The sequence below is a fragment of the Grammomys surdaster genome, unplaced genomic scaffold (genome assembly GCF_004785775.1).
Source record: "Grammomys surdaster isolate TR1022 unplaced genomic scaffold, NIH_TR_1.0 331, whole genome shotgun sequence".
NCBI lineage: Eukaryota > Metazoa > Chordata > Mammalia > Rodentia > Muridae > Grammomys > Grammomys surdaster.
Genome location: NW_021604750.1, coordinates 248450 through 265495, shown reverse-complemented (window position 1 = coordinate 265495; position 17046 = coordinate 248450). Strand labels below are relative to the sequence as shown.

At 38.7% G+C, this 17046-nt stretch overlaps 1 protein-coding gene and 1 non-coding gene across 2 annotated transcripts in view; one reads left to right on the top strand and one right to left on the bottom strand.

The window, feature by feature from the left end:
• The window catches only part of Spidr (scaffold protein involved in DNA repair), a 270432-nt gene that overhangs the window by 243423 nt on the left and 9963 nt on the right, over positions 1-17046 (bottom strand). The window contains exons 2-3 of the mRNA XM_028778256.1: positions 770-925; positions 52-118 (exon numbers count right to left, since the gene is read on the bottom strand). Of these exons, the coding sequence (XP_028634089.1) occupies positions 52-118; positions 770-925 (223 nt within the window). The remainder of the gene's footprint in view (positions 1-51; positions 119-769; positions 926-17046) is intronic.
• LOC114630188 lies at positions 1862-1968 on the top strand. Its single transcript, XR_003712782.1, has one exon. It is a non-coding gene; the product is annotated as a U6 spliceosomal RNA (small nuclear RNA).

The window sequence follows — 17046 nt, the reverse complement described above, 5'->3', positions numbered from 1 at the left end:
GTCTCCAAAGTAAGAGGATGAAAAAAAGGAATTAAAACAAAACACTGTTACCTGTCTTTGGTCTTGGAGATAATTCCAGGTGCTTTTCAGTAGTATCTGTCTTTTCACTTGCTAATGACTGCAGGTAAAATAATAATAAAAATAATTTAACTTAAATGACTCATGTGGAAAAGGCTAAACATCATCAATACTATCTTATAAAATATTCAGTATTAAATTATACCCTCCTTGATATAGTCCTCTGCATTTTTTTAAATATTCACCAAATGAGTAGTCCCAAAACATGTAGTCCTTAGAGACAAACACAAATTTGTTTTCCTATTTTTCAGGTCTCTAACCTGAACTGTTGAAACATTTCACATAATAGTCAATGTCAATGACTTCTCACATATATAATTACCACTCCTCACTACCTTCAACCGTAGCATCATTAGTTTATAAGAGCATTCCTTTATAATTTACAATATATATAAAAGCTAATGGAACTGGACTGACAAGAGATTCTGAATATACACACATTTCATAAGTACACTCTTTATAAGGAGTAGTATGCTCAATAATTTCATATCTGATAGATTCTTAATGTGCATAACTTCTACAGAGAATAAGGAAGGAAACACTAACTTGGCAAAATAATTAAAGGATTTCAAAGCATGAAAAAGAAAAGTAGTGCTTTGAAAAATAAGAGAATTACAAAGATATTAGCTACAATAGGCTAGATATTCAGGACCTTCTACATTCATGACAAACAGTTTTATAGTTCTCTTACCAGGGTCTCAGAGGTGTCCTGAAATCCTTCTCCACACTTTAGCCATGCTTTAGAGAGAGAGTCAGATACTTCCACTGTCTTGAAACTTGCCCTTTTCAACTGCTGTGACTTGTCTTCTAGAAAGGATGGGTGTTCTATACACCAATTCCTTTTCCTCTGCAGAAGTGATTTTTAAAGAAAAAAAAAAACTTTGTTATGATACAATTAGCAATTTAGAACCCAGGTATGGCTACAGTAAAATCATAGTGTTTGAATACCTCTGAACCTTCACATAGATATAGATAGCAAGTAAATAGTAAAACCAACCGTTTCATTAACTGCCGAAAAAGCATCTGACAAAATACAACACCCCTTCATGGTAAGTTTTGGAGAGATCAGGAATTCAAGGCCCATACCTAAACATAGTAAGAGCAATATACAACAAACCAACAGCGAATATCAAATTAAATGGAAAGATACTTGAAGCAATCCCACTAAAATCCAGGACAAGACAAGGACGCCCACTCTCCCCATATCTATTCAATATAGTACTCAAAGTTCTAGCCAGAACAATAAGACAACAAAAGGAGATCAAAGGGATGCAAATTGGCAAAGAAGAAGTCAAGCTATCACTATTTGCAGATGATATGATAGTATACTTAAGTGACCCCAAAAATTCTACCTTAGAATTTCTATAGCTGATAAACAACTTCAGCAAACTGGCTAAATATAAAATTAACTCAAACAAATCAGTAGCCTTCCTTTATAAAAATAATAAATCGGCTGAGAAAGAAATTAGGGAAACAACATCCTTCAAAATAGTTACAAATAATATAAAATATCTTGGGGTAACTCTAACCAAACAAGTGAAAGATCTGTATGGCAAGAAATTCAAATCTCTCAAGAAAGAAATTAAAGAAAACCTCAGAAAATGGAGAGATCTCCCATGTTCGTGGATTGGTAGAATTAACAGTAAAAAATGGCCATCCTACCAAAAGCAATCTACAGATTCAATGAAATACCCATCAAAATTCCAACACAATTCTTCAAAGACATGGAAAAGCAAAAAACCCAGAAGAGCAAAAGCAATTCTTAACAATAAAAGAACTTCTGGTGCTCGCTTCGGCAGCACATATACTAAAATTGGAACGATACAGAGAAGATTAGCATGGCCCCTGCGCAAGGATGACACGCAAATTCGTGAAGCATTCCATATTTTTTTCCACCACCTGGCCCCTCTTACCCCCTCCCCTTGTAAAACATGCTATAAAAAAGCATTTCATGTTCAAAAATAAATAAATAAATAAATAAATTATTTAAAAAAAAAAAAAAGAACTTCTGGGGAAATCACCATCCCTGACCTCAAGCTATACTATAGAGCAATAGTGATAAAAACTGCATGGTATTGGTACAGAGACAGACAGGTTGACCAATGGAATAGAATTGAAGACATAGAAATAAAACCATATACTTATAGACACTTGATCTTTGACAAAGAAGCCAAAAATATATAATGAAAAAAATTAAACATATTCAATAAATGGTGCTGGTCTAAATGGCAGTCTGTATGTAGAAAAATAAAAATAAATCCATATTTGTCACCTGGCACAAAGCTCAAGTCCAAGTGTACCAAGGACCTCAACATAACACCAGATAAACTAAATCTATCTAATAGAAGAGAAAGTGGGAAAGAGCCTCAAACTCATTGGCAAAGGGGGTGGGGAGAAATTTCCTAAACAGAACTCCAATGGCTCAGGCCCTAAGATCAAGAATTGAATGGGACCTCAAGAAACTGAAAAGCTACTACTGTAAGGCAAAGGACATAATCAATGGGATAAATCAGCAACATACAGATTGGGAAAGATCTTCACTAACCCCACATCATATAGAGGGCTAATATCCAAAATATATAAAGAACTAAAGAAGCTAGCCTCCAAAAAAATGAAACGACCCAATCAAAAAATGGGGTACAGAGCTAAACAGAGAATTCACTACAGAGGAATCTCAAATAGACCAGAAGCACCTAAAGAAATATTCAAAGTCCTTAGTGATCAGGGAAATTCAAATCAAAATGACCCTGAAATTCCACCTTACACCAATAAGAATGGCTAAGATCAAAAACTCAGGTGACAGCACATGTTGTTGAGGATATAGAGAAAAAGGAACACTCCTCCATTGCTGGTGGGATTGTAAACTGGAATATCCACTCTAGAAATCAATCTGGTGGTTCCTCAGAAAATTGGAAATAGATTTACCTGAAGACCCAGCTATACCACTCTTGGGCATATACCTAGAAGATACCCCACCATGCTTCAGGGGCACCTTATTTATAATAGCCAGAAGCTGGAAACAATCCAGATGTCCCTCAACTGAAAAATGGATACAAAAAATGTGGTTCATTTACACAATGGAATACTACTCAGCTATGAAAAACGAGGACATCGTGAGTTTTGCAGGCAAATGGATGGAACTAGATCATATCATCTTCAATGAGGTAATTCAGACCCAAAAGGACATGCATGGTATGTACTCACTAATAATTGGATATTAGGCCGGGGAGTGGTGGCACACGCCTTTAATCCCAGCACTTGGGAGGCTGAGGCAGGATTTCTGAGTTCAAGGCCAGCCTGGTCTACAGAGTGAGTTCCAGGACAGCCGGGCTACACAGAGAAAACTTGTCTTGAAAACCCAAAAATAATAATAATAAATAATAATAATAATTGGATATTAGTCAAAAAAGTACAGGATACCCAGGATACAATCCTCAGAAGTCAAGAAGGTTAACAAGCCAAAGTGCCCACGTGAGGATGCCTTAATCCCACTTGGGAGGGAGAAGAAAGTAATAATGGGGGACAGAAGGAAGGAGGGACTTAGGTGGGAGAAGGGACAGGGAGGGGAACAGGGGAATATGATCAGGTATTGTGGTGGGGGAAAACAGGAGTGAAGTCCTGAGGGCCAGCAGAATGAATGGGAATATGTAACCTTGGGAGTTAGGAAGTGGGGGGAACCTCTAGAATTTACCAGAGACCTGGGAGGTGAGAGACTCTCAGGACTCAGAGTGGGAACCTTAGATGAAATGCCCAACAGTGGGGAGAGGAAACTTGTAGAGTCCACCTCCGCTAGAAAGACAGGGCATCAAGTGGATGGATGATGTTGCAATCCCACAGTCTAAAACTCTAACCCAGAATTGTCTCTGTCTATAAGAACTGCAGGGACAAAAATGGAGAAGAGATTGAGGGAAAGGAGGTCCAGTGACAGACCAAATTTGGATCCATTTCAAGGGGAGGCTCCAAGGCCTGACACTATTATTGATGCTATGGTGTGCTTACAGACAGGGGCCTAGCATGGCAGCCCTCCGAGAGGCCCAACAAGCACTTGAAAGAACTAGATGCAGATACTTACACCCAATCAATTGACAGAAGCCAGGGACCCTTGTGGTTGAATTAGGGAAAGGCTGAAAGAAGCTGAGGAGGAGAGCGACCCCAAAGGAAGACCAGCAGTCTCAATTAATCTGGAACCCCAAGATCTCTCAGACACTGAGCCACCAAACAGGCAGCATACACGAGCTGGTCGGTCCAAGGCTAGCATATACAACACAGGACTGCCTGTTCTGGCCTCAGTAAGAGAAGAAGCACCTAACCCTTGAGAGACTTGAGGTCCCAGGGAAGGGGGAAGGTATGGTTTGGGGGGAGACATCCTATTGGAGACAGGGAAGGAAGAATGGGATGAGAAACTGTCAGAGAGTGGACTAGAAGACGGTAATGATTGGACTGTAAAAAAAAAGAAGTAAAATTTGATTCATAAATAAAAAAACAAAAACCCACTGATATGGAAGTGGAAGGCCTTGGTCCCCGAAAGTTTGGATTCCCTAGTGTTGGGGAATTTGAGAGCAGGGAGGAGGGAATGGGAGGATGGTGGGAGCACACCCTCATAGAAATAGGAAGAGTGGGGATGGGATACGGGGTGGGGGGGGGAGAATGGGAGAAGAGGTAACATTGAAAGGTAAATAAATAAAATATCCAATAAAAAAAAACAGATAATGGGTCTGGCAATTGTAGTTGAGCAGTTGAGACTTTCTGTCAACAATTTATTACGGTGATTTTGTATAATCCTCAAGGACAAGGTATTGTGGAAGAGGCCCATGGAACTTTAAAAAGAGTGGTGAGACATACTGTTGCTAAGACAAAGAATGATGGCAATCTGTGAGCTTGCTGAGTGCCCTGACAAGGGTGACTGGGAAGCTGTATTGGACCCACCTGACCCACCTTTGCTTGACTATATCCCAGATGGGACAAGCTGCCTTGACTCAAGTTTTTAGACCTTGTGGGATAGAGAACCAAAAAGAGAAATTATAACATCTCTTGTATTTTTCTTAAAGGTGATCAGCTATTAGGACTCAATCATGTACTGGTCTAGAAATCAATCCAATATGGGAAATAACAGTCTACTTTTGGAAGACTCGATCTGGACTTTGTCAGAGACATATTTGGAAGTTACCTGTACCTCACTATGATGTTACTATAGCAAGAGATAAAGTTGGGACAGGATCTGCATTTCAAACAAGGGTTTGTGCGTGTTTTAAGGCTCTTTTAATTGTCAAGCTAAAATTGGATTTGTCTCTTCTACACTATTTATTGTAAGTTGCATTGACTGTATAATTTCCAATTATGTTAGTGTGTTGAAACCTGGCATGTCTGTTACAGGGGTCTATCAACCAGCTTTCATCTCACTGCCCTGAGTATTAGAAAACCTTGATTCTCTGAAAAAAGCTTGAAAGTGCTGGAAGAAGTGAGTTAGGCTTTAAGCAGAAGCAAGAGGGTAGCAGGCTTGATTATTGCTGGTATAACAGCTTTAATTCCATTAATTGCTAGCACCATTGCTTCTGCAATAGCATTGACACAAGAAGTTAACACAACTATTTTTGTTAACCATCTAGCAAAAAAAAAAAAATGTTACTAATGTATTTGAGTATACAAAAGAATTTATATAGGTATCTGGAACAACAAATGATGCTCTATAACCCATTCAAATTATCTGAAGGAGGTTCAGGGTTAAGAGTTAGGAGCCATCCCAAGTGTCATGACAAATATCATTGGAGTAGTGTTACTTTTGAAATTCACAATGATTGTCATTATAATTAGAAAAAAAGTTTAAAGAAATCTGTAGAATATTTGGCATAATCCTAACAACTCTCTGGATGTGTTAACTTTGCATAGTGAGATTATGAATTTAAAGAATGCTGTTCTGTTGACTTTTGATGTTGCAGACAATGCCAATAAAATTATGCAGGTCAGTATTTCCATTTTGGTCAAACCTCAGGAATGGCATATATAGCTTGATCAAGAGAGCCCTTTTTGTCCTGGGAATACTTTTATTCCTGCCCATCATGTTAAAGCTTATCTTTAACAATATCAACATGTTGGCAGCCAAAGTACATGGCTTGAACCTGAAAATGGACTCTCAGACAGAGTTATTAAATTAACAGGCTAGCAAGCAAAGGCTGGGTAAGATTCTGCACAGAGCCTTACCAACCTAAGAAAGAGGTGCATTGCTTTTGATAATGCATATTCCATGACAGGTAAGGAAGGCATTGTTGTCAGAACAACCTAAGTCAGGTTCAGTCTTGTTAATGAAATAAAAAAGGAGGAGAGGTGGAGAGCCTTTGGGGCTGCTTACCAAGAAGCTGACATGGGCCAAGGACAAGGAAGTAGGCTTCAAGCTGGAGTCTGACATTAGACTAGAACAAAGAAGTAATTTCAGGTAGGAATCTAAATCGTAGGCTACAACAAAGTAATCTCAAGAAGGAATCTAAATATTAGGCTAGAACAAGGAAGTAGGCTTCAGACATGAAAATGACCTTGGGCTAGGATAGGGAAACAGGCTAAGATATTTGGTCATCCTGATAAGCCTTTAGAAACAGTGATCATGGGAATGTTCACGGAATTGGGTTTAATGCCTTGCTTTTTCTTTGACTATTTGTGTTTATTGTATTGCTTGTTACTCGACTGTTTGCATCTATTGTATTGCTAGACCCTCAAACTAGAACTGACCTTAACACATGCATGCAATCAAAATGGTATAAAAGCATGAAGGAAGAGGGGGTATAGGATAGGGAGTTCTAGGAAGGGAAAGTGGGGAAAGGAGATGATATCTGCATTGTAAATAAATAAAATATCCAATAACAAAAAATTCTGAAAAAAACCCACTGATAATTAATGAACAAACCATCAACAATCTAAAGTCCTGTATGTACCCATATCCTTGGGAAAGAGGCCAGGGAAGCTGACAGAAGTAACCCTTCACTTCTAGACATCCACTGGTCACTTAGAAGCAGCACTGGAAACTATGACTAACTCCGCAAAGACTGCACTTGGAAGATGAGAATGGCTAAGGGCAACAAAGCGGAGAGCAGTACCAGGTAACACGTACATAAAAGGAAATAAGTGCCCTTATTTTTATATCCATAAGGAAACAACATAAGGTACAGAAATTATCCTGATTCCTGCCTCCTTCTAAAGGTTCAGAAAAACTATTCTATAAAAATTAACAAGGGTCTGTGCCCGAGCACTGAACAGATCTTGAGCATCAGTTCTGCACCCAATCCCACAAAAACCAGAGGAGGCTGAACTCCCAGGAGCTCTAACCCACCCCCCAACCCCCAGGATCTTAGGCAAGGAGGCAGCAACACCCACCCCAAACAGGGAGTAAGTGGGATCCACAGTGACCCAGGCACTCACTCTTGGCCAGGGGCACTGGTTCCTTCTGGTCTGTGCCCGAGCACTGAACAGATCTTGAGCATCAGCTCTGCACCCAATCCCGCAAAACCCAGAGGGGGCTGGACTCCCAGGAGCTCTAACACACTCAGGAACATAGGATCATAGGATCACTGGATCTCAGGAAATTGGTCACATCAGGATTTCAGGATCCTAGAGGCAGCCTGACTTCCAGGAGTTCTTACACCAAGGATCTCAGGATCACAGGATCCTAGAATCAAGGGATCACAGGGAAAGCTAGACTTTGAGGAGTTCAGACAAAACCAAGATAACAAGAAAGACAGGCTCCAGTCAGAGGCAGTGAGTGCAGGTAGCACTAGAGATAACCAGATGTTGAAAGGCAAGAGCAAGAACATAAGCAATCAGCAACAAAGGGCACTTGGCATCATCAGAACCTAATTCTCCAACCATAGCAAGTCTAGAATACCCCCATCACACTGGAAAAGCAAGATTCAGATTTAAAATCACTACTCATGATGATGATATAAGACTTTAAGAAGGACATAAATAACACTCTAAAAGAAATAGAGGAGAATACAGGTAAACAAGAAGAAGAAGGCAGACATCAGAATTTCACCAGGCTTCTCAACAGACTATGAAAGCTAGAAAATCCTGGGCAGATGTCACACAGACCCTAAGAGAACACAAATGCCAGCCCAGGCTACTATACCCAGAAAAACTCTCAATTACCATAGATGGAAAAAGCCAATATATTCCATGACAAAACCAAATTTACACAATATCTTTTCACAAATCCAGCCCTACAAAAGATAATAGAGGGAAAACTCCAACACAAGGAGGGAAACTACACTCAAGAAAAAGCAAGAAAGTAATCTTCTTTCAACAAACAGAAAAGAACATAGCCATACAAACATAATTCCACCTCTAACAACAAAAATAACAGGAAGCAACAATCACTTTTCCTTAATATCTCTTAACATCAATGGACTCAATTCCTCCAATAAAAAGACAGACTTAACAGAATGGATACAGAAACAAGATTCAGCATATTGTTGCATCAGGAAACCCACCTCAGTGACAAAGATAGACACTACCTCAGAGTAAAAGGATGGAAAACAATTTTCCAAGCAAATGGTCCAAGAAACAAGTTGGAGTGTCCATTCTAATAGTGAATAAAATCGACTTTCAACCAAAAGTTATCAAAAAAGATAAGGAAGGACATTTCATATTCATCAAAGGAAAAATCTACCAAGATGAACTCTCTATTCTGAACATCTATGCCCCAAATGCAAGGGTACCCACATTCATAAAAGAAACCTTACTAAAAGCTCAAAGCACACATTGTACCTCACACAATAATAGTGGGAAATTTCAACACACCACTCTCAGCAATGGACAGATCATGGAAACAGAAAGTAAACAGAGACACAGTAAAACTAAAAGAAGTTATGAACCAAATGGATTTAATAGATATCTTGTAGCAGGATATATTCCCACTACATTTGTATAAAGCTGGGTGACTGGGCAGTATGTGAGGTAGGCAGAGTGAGGAGTCAGGAGGAGAGAAGGAGAGGAAGGGGAGAAGACATAGGAGAGAGAGGGGGACGAGAGAAGATGTTGGCAGATGTCTGAGTGCCTCTAGCAGAGGTAGTTATTAATATCAAGGTTAGATAATTGGGTTTACAATTCTAATTGTGTGGGGATCTTGTTAATTGAGCATTTCCAAATATATAAATATTGGATAACCTTTAAGCTTTAAGTGTCTTCATTCTACCAGGTACCAAGGTCATGGTGTGTATTGTCTGGGGTTCAATCGAGCTTTGTAGAGACAATGTGGTGGATTGACAGAGCCATACCCCATGCTGGCATCTCATAGGTGCCAGGGCTGGTGTTCCTAGATAGCCTGAGCCTTGGGAAAATGGTGGCTGTCTGGGAACAGCCTGGACCTGGTGCTGATTTTTAAATACTACCTGCAACAGTATCTATAGAACATTTCATCCTAAAACAAAAGAATATACCTTCTTCTCAGCACCTTATGGTACCTTCTCAAAAATTCACCATATACTTGGTCACAAAACAGGCCTCAACATATATAAGAAAATAGAAATAATCCATGCATCCTATCAGATCACCACGGACTAAGGATGGTATTCAATAACAACAACAACAAAAAAAAAAAACAATAAAAAGCCCATATACACATGGAAGCTAAACAACACACTACTCAAAGATAACTTTGTCAAGAAAAAAATAGAAAACGAAATTAAAGACTTGTTATAATTCAATGAAAATTAAGGCATATCATACCAAAACTTATGGGACACAATGAAAGCAGTGCCAAGAGGAAAACTCATAGCTCTAAGTGCTTACAAAAAGAAACTGGAGAGAGCATACACAAGCAGCTTAACAGCATACCTGAAAGTTCTGGAATAAAAAGAAGCAAACACACACAAGAGGAGTAGACAACAGGAAATACTCAAACTCAGGGCTGAAGTCAACCAAGTAGAAGCAAAAAAGAACTATACAAAGTATCAATAAAACCAGGAGCAGGTTCTTTGAGAAAATCAACAAGATAGATAAACCATTAGCAAGAGACAGTGTCCAAATTAATAAAATCAGAACTGAAAAGGGAGATATAACAAAAGAAACTGAGTAAATTTTTAAAAAATCATCAGATTCTACTACAAAAGCCTATACTAAACAAAACTGGAAAATTTGGATGAAATGGACAATTTTCTACACAGATACCAGGTACCAAAGTTAAATCAGGATCAGATAAACCATCTAAACAGTCTCATAACCCCGAAAAAAATGGCAGCAGTCATTAAAAGTCTCCTCACCAAAAAAAGCCCAGGACCAGATTGCTTTAGTGCAGAATTCTATCAGACCTTCAAAGAAGACCTAATACCAATTCTCTTCAAATTGTTCCACAAAATAGAAACAGAAGAAGCACAAGCCAACTCCTTCTATGAAGCCACAATTATGCTCATACCTAAACCACACAAAGACCCAACACAGAAAGAGAACTTCAGACCAATTTCCCTTGTGAATATTGATGCAAAAATACTCAACAAAATTCTAGCAAACCGAATCCAAGAACGCATCGAAACAATCATCCATCATGATCAAGTAGGTTTTATCCCAGGAATGCAGGAATGGTTCAATATTTGAAACTCCATCAACATAATCCACTATATAAACAAACTAAAAGAAAAAAAACACATGATCATTTCACTAGATACTGAAAAAGCACTTGACAAAATTCAACATCCCTTCATGATAAAAGTCTTGGAAAGATCAGGACTTCAAGGCCCACACCTAAACATAGTAAAAGCAATTTACAGCAAACCAGTAGCCAACATCAAGCTAAATGGAGAGAAACTTGAAGCAATCCCACTAAGATCAGGGACTAGACAAGGTTGCCCACTCTCCCCCTACCTATTCAATATAGTACTGGAAGTCTTAGCCAGAGCAATTAGACAACAAAAGGAGGTCAAAGGGATACAAATTGGCAAAGAAGAAGTCAAAATATCACTATTTGCAGATGATGTGATAGTATACTTAAGTGACCCCAAAACTTCCACCAGAGAACTCCTAAACCTGATAAACAACTTCAGCAAAAGTGGCTGGTTATAAAATTAACTCAAACAAATCAGTAGCCTTCTAATACTCAAATGATAAAGGGGCTGAGAAAGAAATTAGGGAAAGGATACCCTTCACAATAGTCACAAATAATATGAAATACCTTAGTATGACTCTAACCAAGCAAGTAAAAGATCTATATGACAAGAACTTCAAATCTCTAATGAAAAAAATCAAGAAAGAACTCAGAAGATGGAAAGAGCTCCAGTGCTCATGGATTGGCAGGATTAACATAGTAAAAATTGCAATCTTGCTGAAAGCAATCTACAGATTCAATACAACCTCCATCAAAACTCCACCTCAATTCTTCATAGTGTTAGAAAAAGCAATTTGCAAATTGATTTGGAATAAAAAAAAAAGGATAGCAAAAACTATTCTCAACAATAAAAGAACTTTGAGGCAATCACCATCCCCGACCTATTATAGAGAAATAGTGATAAAAACTGTATGTACTAGTACAGAGCCAAGCAGGAATATCAGTGGAATAGAATTGAAGACCCAGAAATGAACCCACATACCTATGGTCACTTGATCTTTGACAAAGGAGCTAAAACAGTGGAAAAAGGACAGCATTTTCAACAAATGGTGCTGGTTCAACTGGAGGTCAGCATGTAGAAGAATGCAAATCAATCCATTCTTATCTCCTTGTAAAAGCTCAAGTCTAAGTGGATCAAGGACCTTCACGTAAAAACAGATGCACTGAAACTAATAGAGGAAAAAGTGAGGAAGAGTCTGGAACACATGGGCACAGGGGAAAATTTCCTGAACAGAACACCAATGACTTATGCTCTAAGATGAAGAATTGACAAATGGGACCACATAAAATTGGAAAGCTTCTGTAAGGCAAAGGACATTGTCAATAAGACAAAAGAGCAACCAACAGATTGGGGAAAGACCTTTACCAATCCTTCATCTGATAGAGGGCTAATATCCAATATATACAAAGAACTAAAGAAGTTAAGACACCAGAAAATCAAATAACCCTATTTTTAAAAATGGAGTACAGCGCTAAACAAAGAATTTTCAACGGAAGAATATCAGTCATCAGGGAAAATGCAAATCAAAACAACCCTGAGAGTCTACCTCACACAAGTCAGAATAGCTAAGATCAAAAACTCAGGTTACAGCAGATGTCGGCAAGGATATGGAGAAAGAATACTCCTCCACTGTTGGTGGGATTGCAAGCTGGTACAACCACTCTAGAAATCAGTCTGGTGGATCCTCAGAAAACTGGACATAGTATTATCTGAGGACCCAGCTATACCACTCCTGGGCATACACCCAAAAGATGCTCCAACATATAACAAGGACACATGCTGCACTACGTTCATAGCAACCTATTTATAATAGCCAGAAACTGGAAAGAACCCAGATGTTGTCCTTCAACAGAGGAATAAATACAGAAAATGTGGTACATTTACACAATGGAGTACTACTCAGCTATTAAAAACAATGACTTCATGAAATTCGCAGGCAAATGGATGGGACTAGAAAATATCATCCTGAGTGAAGTAACCCAATCACAAAAGAACACACACGGTATGTACTCACTGATAAGTGGATATTAGCCCAAAAGGTCTGAATAACCAATATACAATTCACAGACCACATGAAACTCAAGAATAAGGAAGACCAAAGTGTGGGTGTTTCAGTCCTTCTTAGAAGTGGAAACAAAATACTCACAGGAGCAAATACGGAGACAAAGTGTGGAGCAGAGATTGATGGAAAAGCCATCCAGACACTGCCGCACCTAGGGATCCATCCCATATACAGTCACCAAATCCGGATGCTATTGTGGATGCCAAGAAGTGCATGCTGACAGAAGTTTTATATAGCTGTCTGCTGAGAGGCTCTGCCAGAGCCTGACAAATACAGAGGTGGATGCTCGAAGCTGACCATTGGACTGAGCACGGGGTGGTCCCCAATGGAGGAGTTAGAAAAGGACTGAAGGAGCTGAAGGGGTTTGCAAACCCATAAGAAGAACAACAATATCAATCCTCCAGATTCCTCGGAGCTCCCAGGGACTAAACCACCAACCAATGTAGTACACATGGAGAAATCCATGGTTCCAGCCATATATGTAGCCTTTCAGGCATCAATGGGAGTAAAGGTCCTGTGAAGGCTTGATGCCCCAGTGTAGGGGGATGCCAGGGCAGGAAGGTGGGAGTGGCTGGGTGGGGGAACACCCTCATAGAAGCATGGGGAGGAGCAATGGGATAGGGGATTTGGGGGGGTTGACTGGGAAAGGGGATAACATTTGAAATGTAAATAAAGAAAATATCCAATAAAAATAAGAAAGGAAAAAAATAGAGAATGGGAAAAAAAGTTTGTTTTTTTTTTACCAAATCACATCCAATAGTAGGCTAGCGTCCAAAATATATAAAGAACTCAAGAAATAGATATCAAAAAAAAACCCAAATAATCCAATTTTTAAATTAGTACATATGTAAACAAAGATCTCTCAACAGAAACTTCAAATGGCTAAGGAAAACAGTTAAATGTTCACTATCCTTAGCCATCAAGGAAATGCAAATCAAAACTACTTTGAGATTCAGTCTTACACCTGTCAGATCAATAACACAATATGACACAGCATATGCTGACAAGGATGTGAAACATGGAGAATACTCATCCACTTCTGGTGGGAGTGCAAACTTGTACAACCACTATGGAAATCAACATGGTGATTCCTCAGATAATTGGGAAGTAACCTACCTCAAGACTCAGCTATCTCACTCTTGGGCATATACCCAAAGAACACATGCTCTACAATGTTCATTGTAGCTTTATTCCTAATAGCCAGAAACTTGAAACAACCTAGATGTGTCTCAACTAAAGAATGAGTAATGAAAAAAAAAAGTTCAGGGAGAGACAGAGTTGGGAAGCACTGGGAAAGTGGTATGAAAATCTTGTGTAGTACAAACTTCCTGGAATCTCTGATGTTGATCCTAGTAAGGTCTCCTAGTAATGGAAGATAGAATCTAAACTGGTCATCTTTTATAGCTAGGCAAGGCTTCCAGTGGTGGCACAGGGGATTCCTTGGAGATTCCTAAACAACCTAGACTGATGTTAAGAAAGAAGGCTGCTCTCTGAAAACTAACAGTGGGGCCCAATTGCTGAGGACATCTACACAGCACATTGAACCTGGAGAGGTCCAGTTGGTACCTATCTCTCACAAGACCTGATACCTTGAAACTGCTAAAGGAAAGCATAGATTGAACACTTCAAAATACAAGCAGAAACAAGAACTTCCGTTTATACATATTGGTGTTTTTGCCTCCATGTACATCCAGGTTCCAAGTGTATGCCTGGTGCCTGCAGAGACTAGAAGAGGGTGTCAGGTTCTCAGTCACTAGAATTATAGGTGATTGTGAGCCACTGTGGGGGTGCTAGGAATCAAATTCAAGTTCTCTCACAAAGCAGCCAGTTCTCTTAACCACTAAGCCATCTCAACAGGCCCAACAAGAGCTTTCTTATATGGATTCTAACAGCATACAAAATAATCCCAAGAATTGGTACACAAAATTATATGACATTAAAAAGCTTCTGAGTAGAAAAGAAACAATCAACAGAGAAAAGAGACTGCCTAGAAAATGGGAAAACCATCTTTTTCCAGTATCAAACAAGGGACTACTATCTAAGAAATATAAAGAACTACAAAAACTACACTGAATTAAGCATTCTCAAAACAAATAAGAATGACCAATTAATTCTTTTTAAAGTCTGTACATATCAAGAAAATGCAAATCAAAACTGCTTTAAGATCTGTCTCACCCCAGACAGAAAGGCTATCATCAAAACAAACAAACAAACAAAAAATAAAACAAATGACAATAAATTCTGATAAAGATATGGAAAAACAAGTATCCTTACTCATAGGATCCTTACTGATAGGAATCCAAACATGTGTGCCTAGTACAGAAATCAACATAGAGGCTTAAAAAAAAAAGCTAAAAATGTAACTGCATTATGATCTGGCTATGCCATTCAACTATGCCATTTAACTACGCCACTCAGTTATACACTCGGAGGGCTCTATGTCAACATACCAGAGAGATACTTATACACCCATGTTTATTGCTACTCTATTCATAGTAACCAGGAATGGAAGCAGCCAAAATGTCGATCACCAGATGAATGAATTAGAAAAAATAAAACAGTAACACATACATAATGAAATTTCATGAAACCATAATGAAAGCAGAGGCATAACATTTGCAGTAAAGAAACAGAACTAGAATCATTATGTTAAGTTGAATACATTAGATTAAGAGAAATGTTTTCTCTCATATGTGGAATCTACACTTAAAATTATACATATGGATGGAGATATATATATATATATATATATATATATATATATGAGAATTAAAATATTTTTATGTGTCTGTAACTCCTGAAACTAGAAAAATCCTAAGGAGGAGGGAGATATCTTAAGAGACAGTTATATATAACATAAGAAAAGATAACAAAGCACATAAAAAGGAAACGAGGCTGAGGATACATTTTCCCATTACCACAAAATGACATGTCAAGATGGCTGTGAGTATAAACCAGGGTGTGGGCCCTCAGGAGACACTGGCTGTTAGTCATAAACCACACTACCTATGGGATTTTTTTTTGAAATCCTTAAAGACTAAGACAGAACCATGCACATGCACCATGCATGTACCCATGCATGCATGAGGTAGAAGGAAGAATATTGAAAATTTGAGTAATATACTTAGAATGTACTAATGTCAGTGTTTTGATGTCTTGGTTGTAGTATAGTTTTGCAAAATATTATCACTGAGGAAAATTGGGTAAATATATCTGAGATCTCCACTATTTCTCACAACTATATCAACCTATAATTGCCACACAAATATGTGAAGAAAATGAATATACGAAGTGGTTAATGTTTTCATGATGAATTTTTTCACACTATTTTATCTCATCTATGAACATATATTACTTTGGTGGAAAAGAAAATATTTTCCCTTAAGTGAGGCATTCTTTGTAAATTATTTGTTATATAATTTTCAATAAATTGTTTGTCTTCCATTTTAAAGATATGACAACTTCTAGAAAAAGATTTCAATATGAACTATTGATATCCAGACACAGAGTCATAATGAGCAACAATTACCCAACAAGATGACCAAAACCTTAAACTGAACTATACTGCCCTCCCAGCAAAATAACCATAAGAAACTTCTATCAGCATTGAGTATCTTTAAAAACTAACTCATCCTCTTAGTCCTTGTTGCCAACATGAAGGAAAGCAATTCCAGCAAAAATTGGAAGCTAAGTAGAGGATGTATATCATCCTCATACAAAAATCCTTGATTATACTTTACTATCAGATTTATATGCCTAGTGTATCATCTAGAGCATTATTATTATTCAATCCTCTTGCCAACCCTGAAAAATAAGTACTATCTAGATTTTACAAAGAAATTACAACTTAGAAGTGCTATATGGCCTTTTGGGCTGGGGCAGACACAGAGTTGGTCAGCTCCTGGGGAGATACTGAATCCTGAGCCATCCTAGAGGAGCCACTGCACTCAGAGCAGCCTGTAAGAACTCCACCTCACTCCCTAAGCCCAAGAGTTACATCTGGGAGTCAGGGACATTCAGGACCCACCAGCTACCCAAACCCCGCCTCTGAGAAATTCCACTTCCCTTCTGCCCCTGCCTGCTCCTTTGGGCTGGGGCAGACATAGAGTTAGTCTGCTCCTGTGGAGATACTAAATCCTGAGCCATCCTAGAGGAACCACTGCACCCAGAGCAAAAGGATTTCCAGATCCAAGAGGTGGCCTGAGTCCCAGGAGTTCTTCCACCCAGGAGATTAGCATCATAAGACCACAGAGACATCTGGACTCTGAGGAGCTCTGTCACAAGCAAGATAACTGGAAATACAGACTCCAGTCTTACACAGTG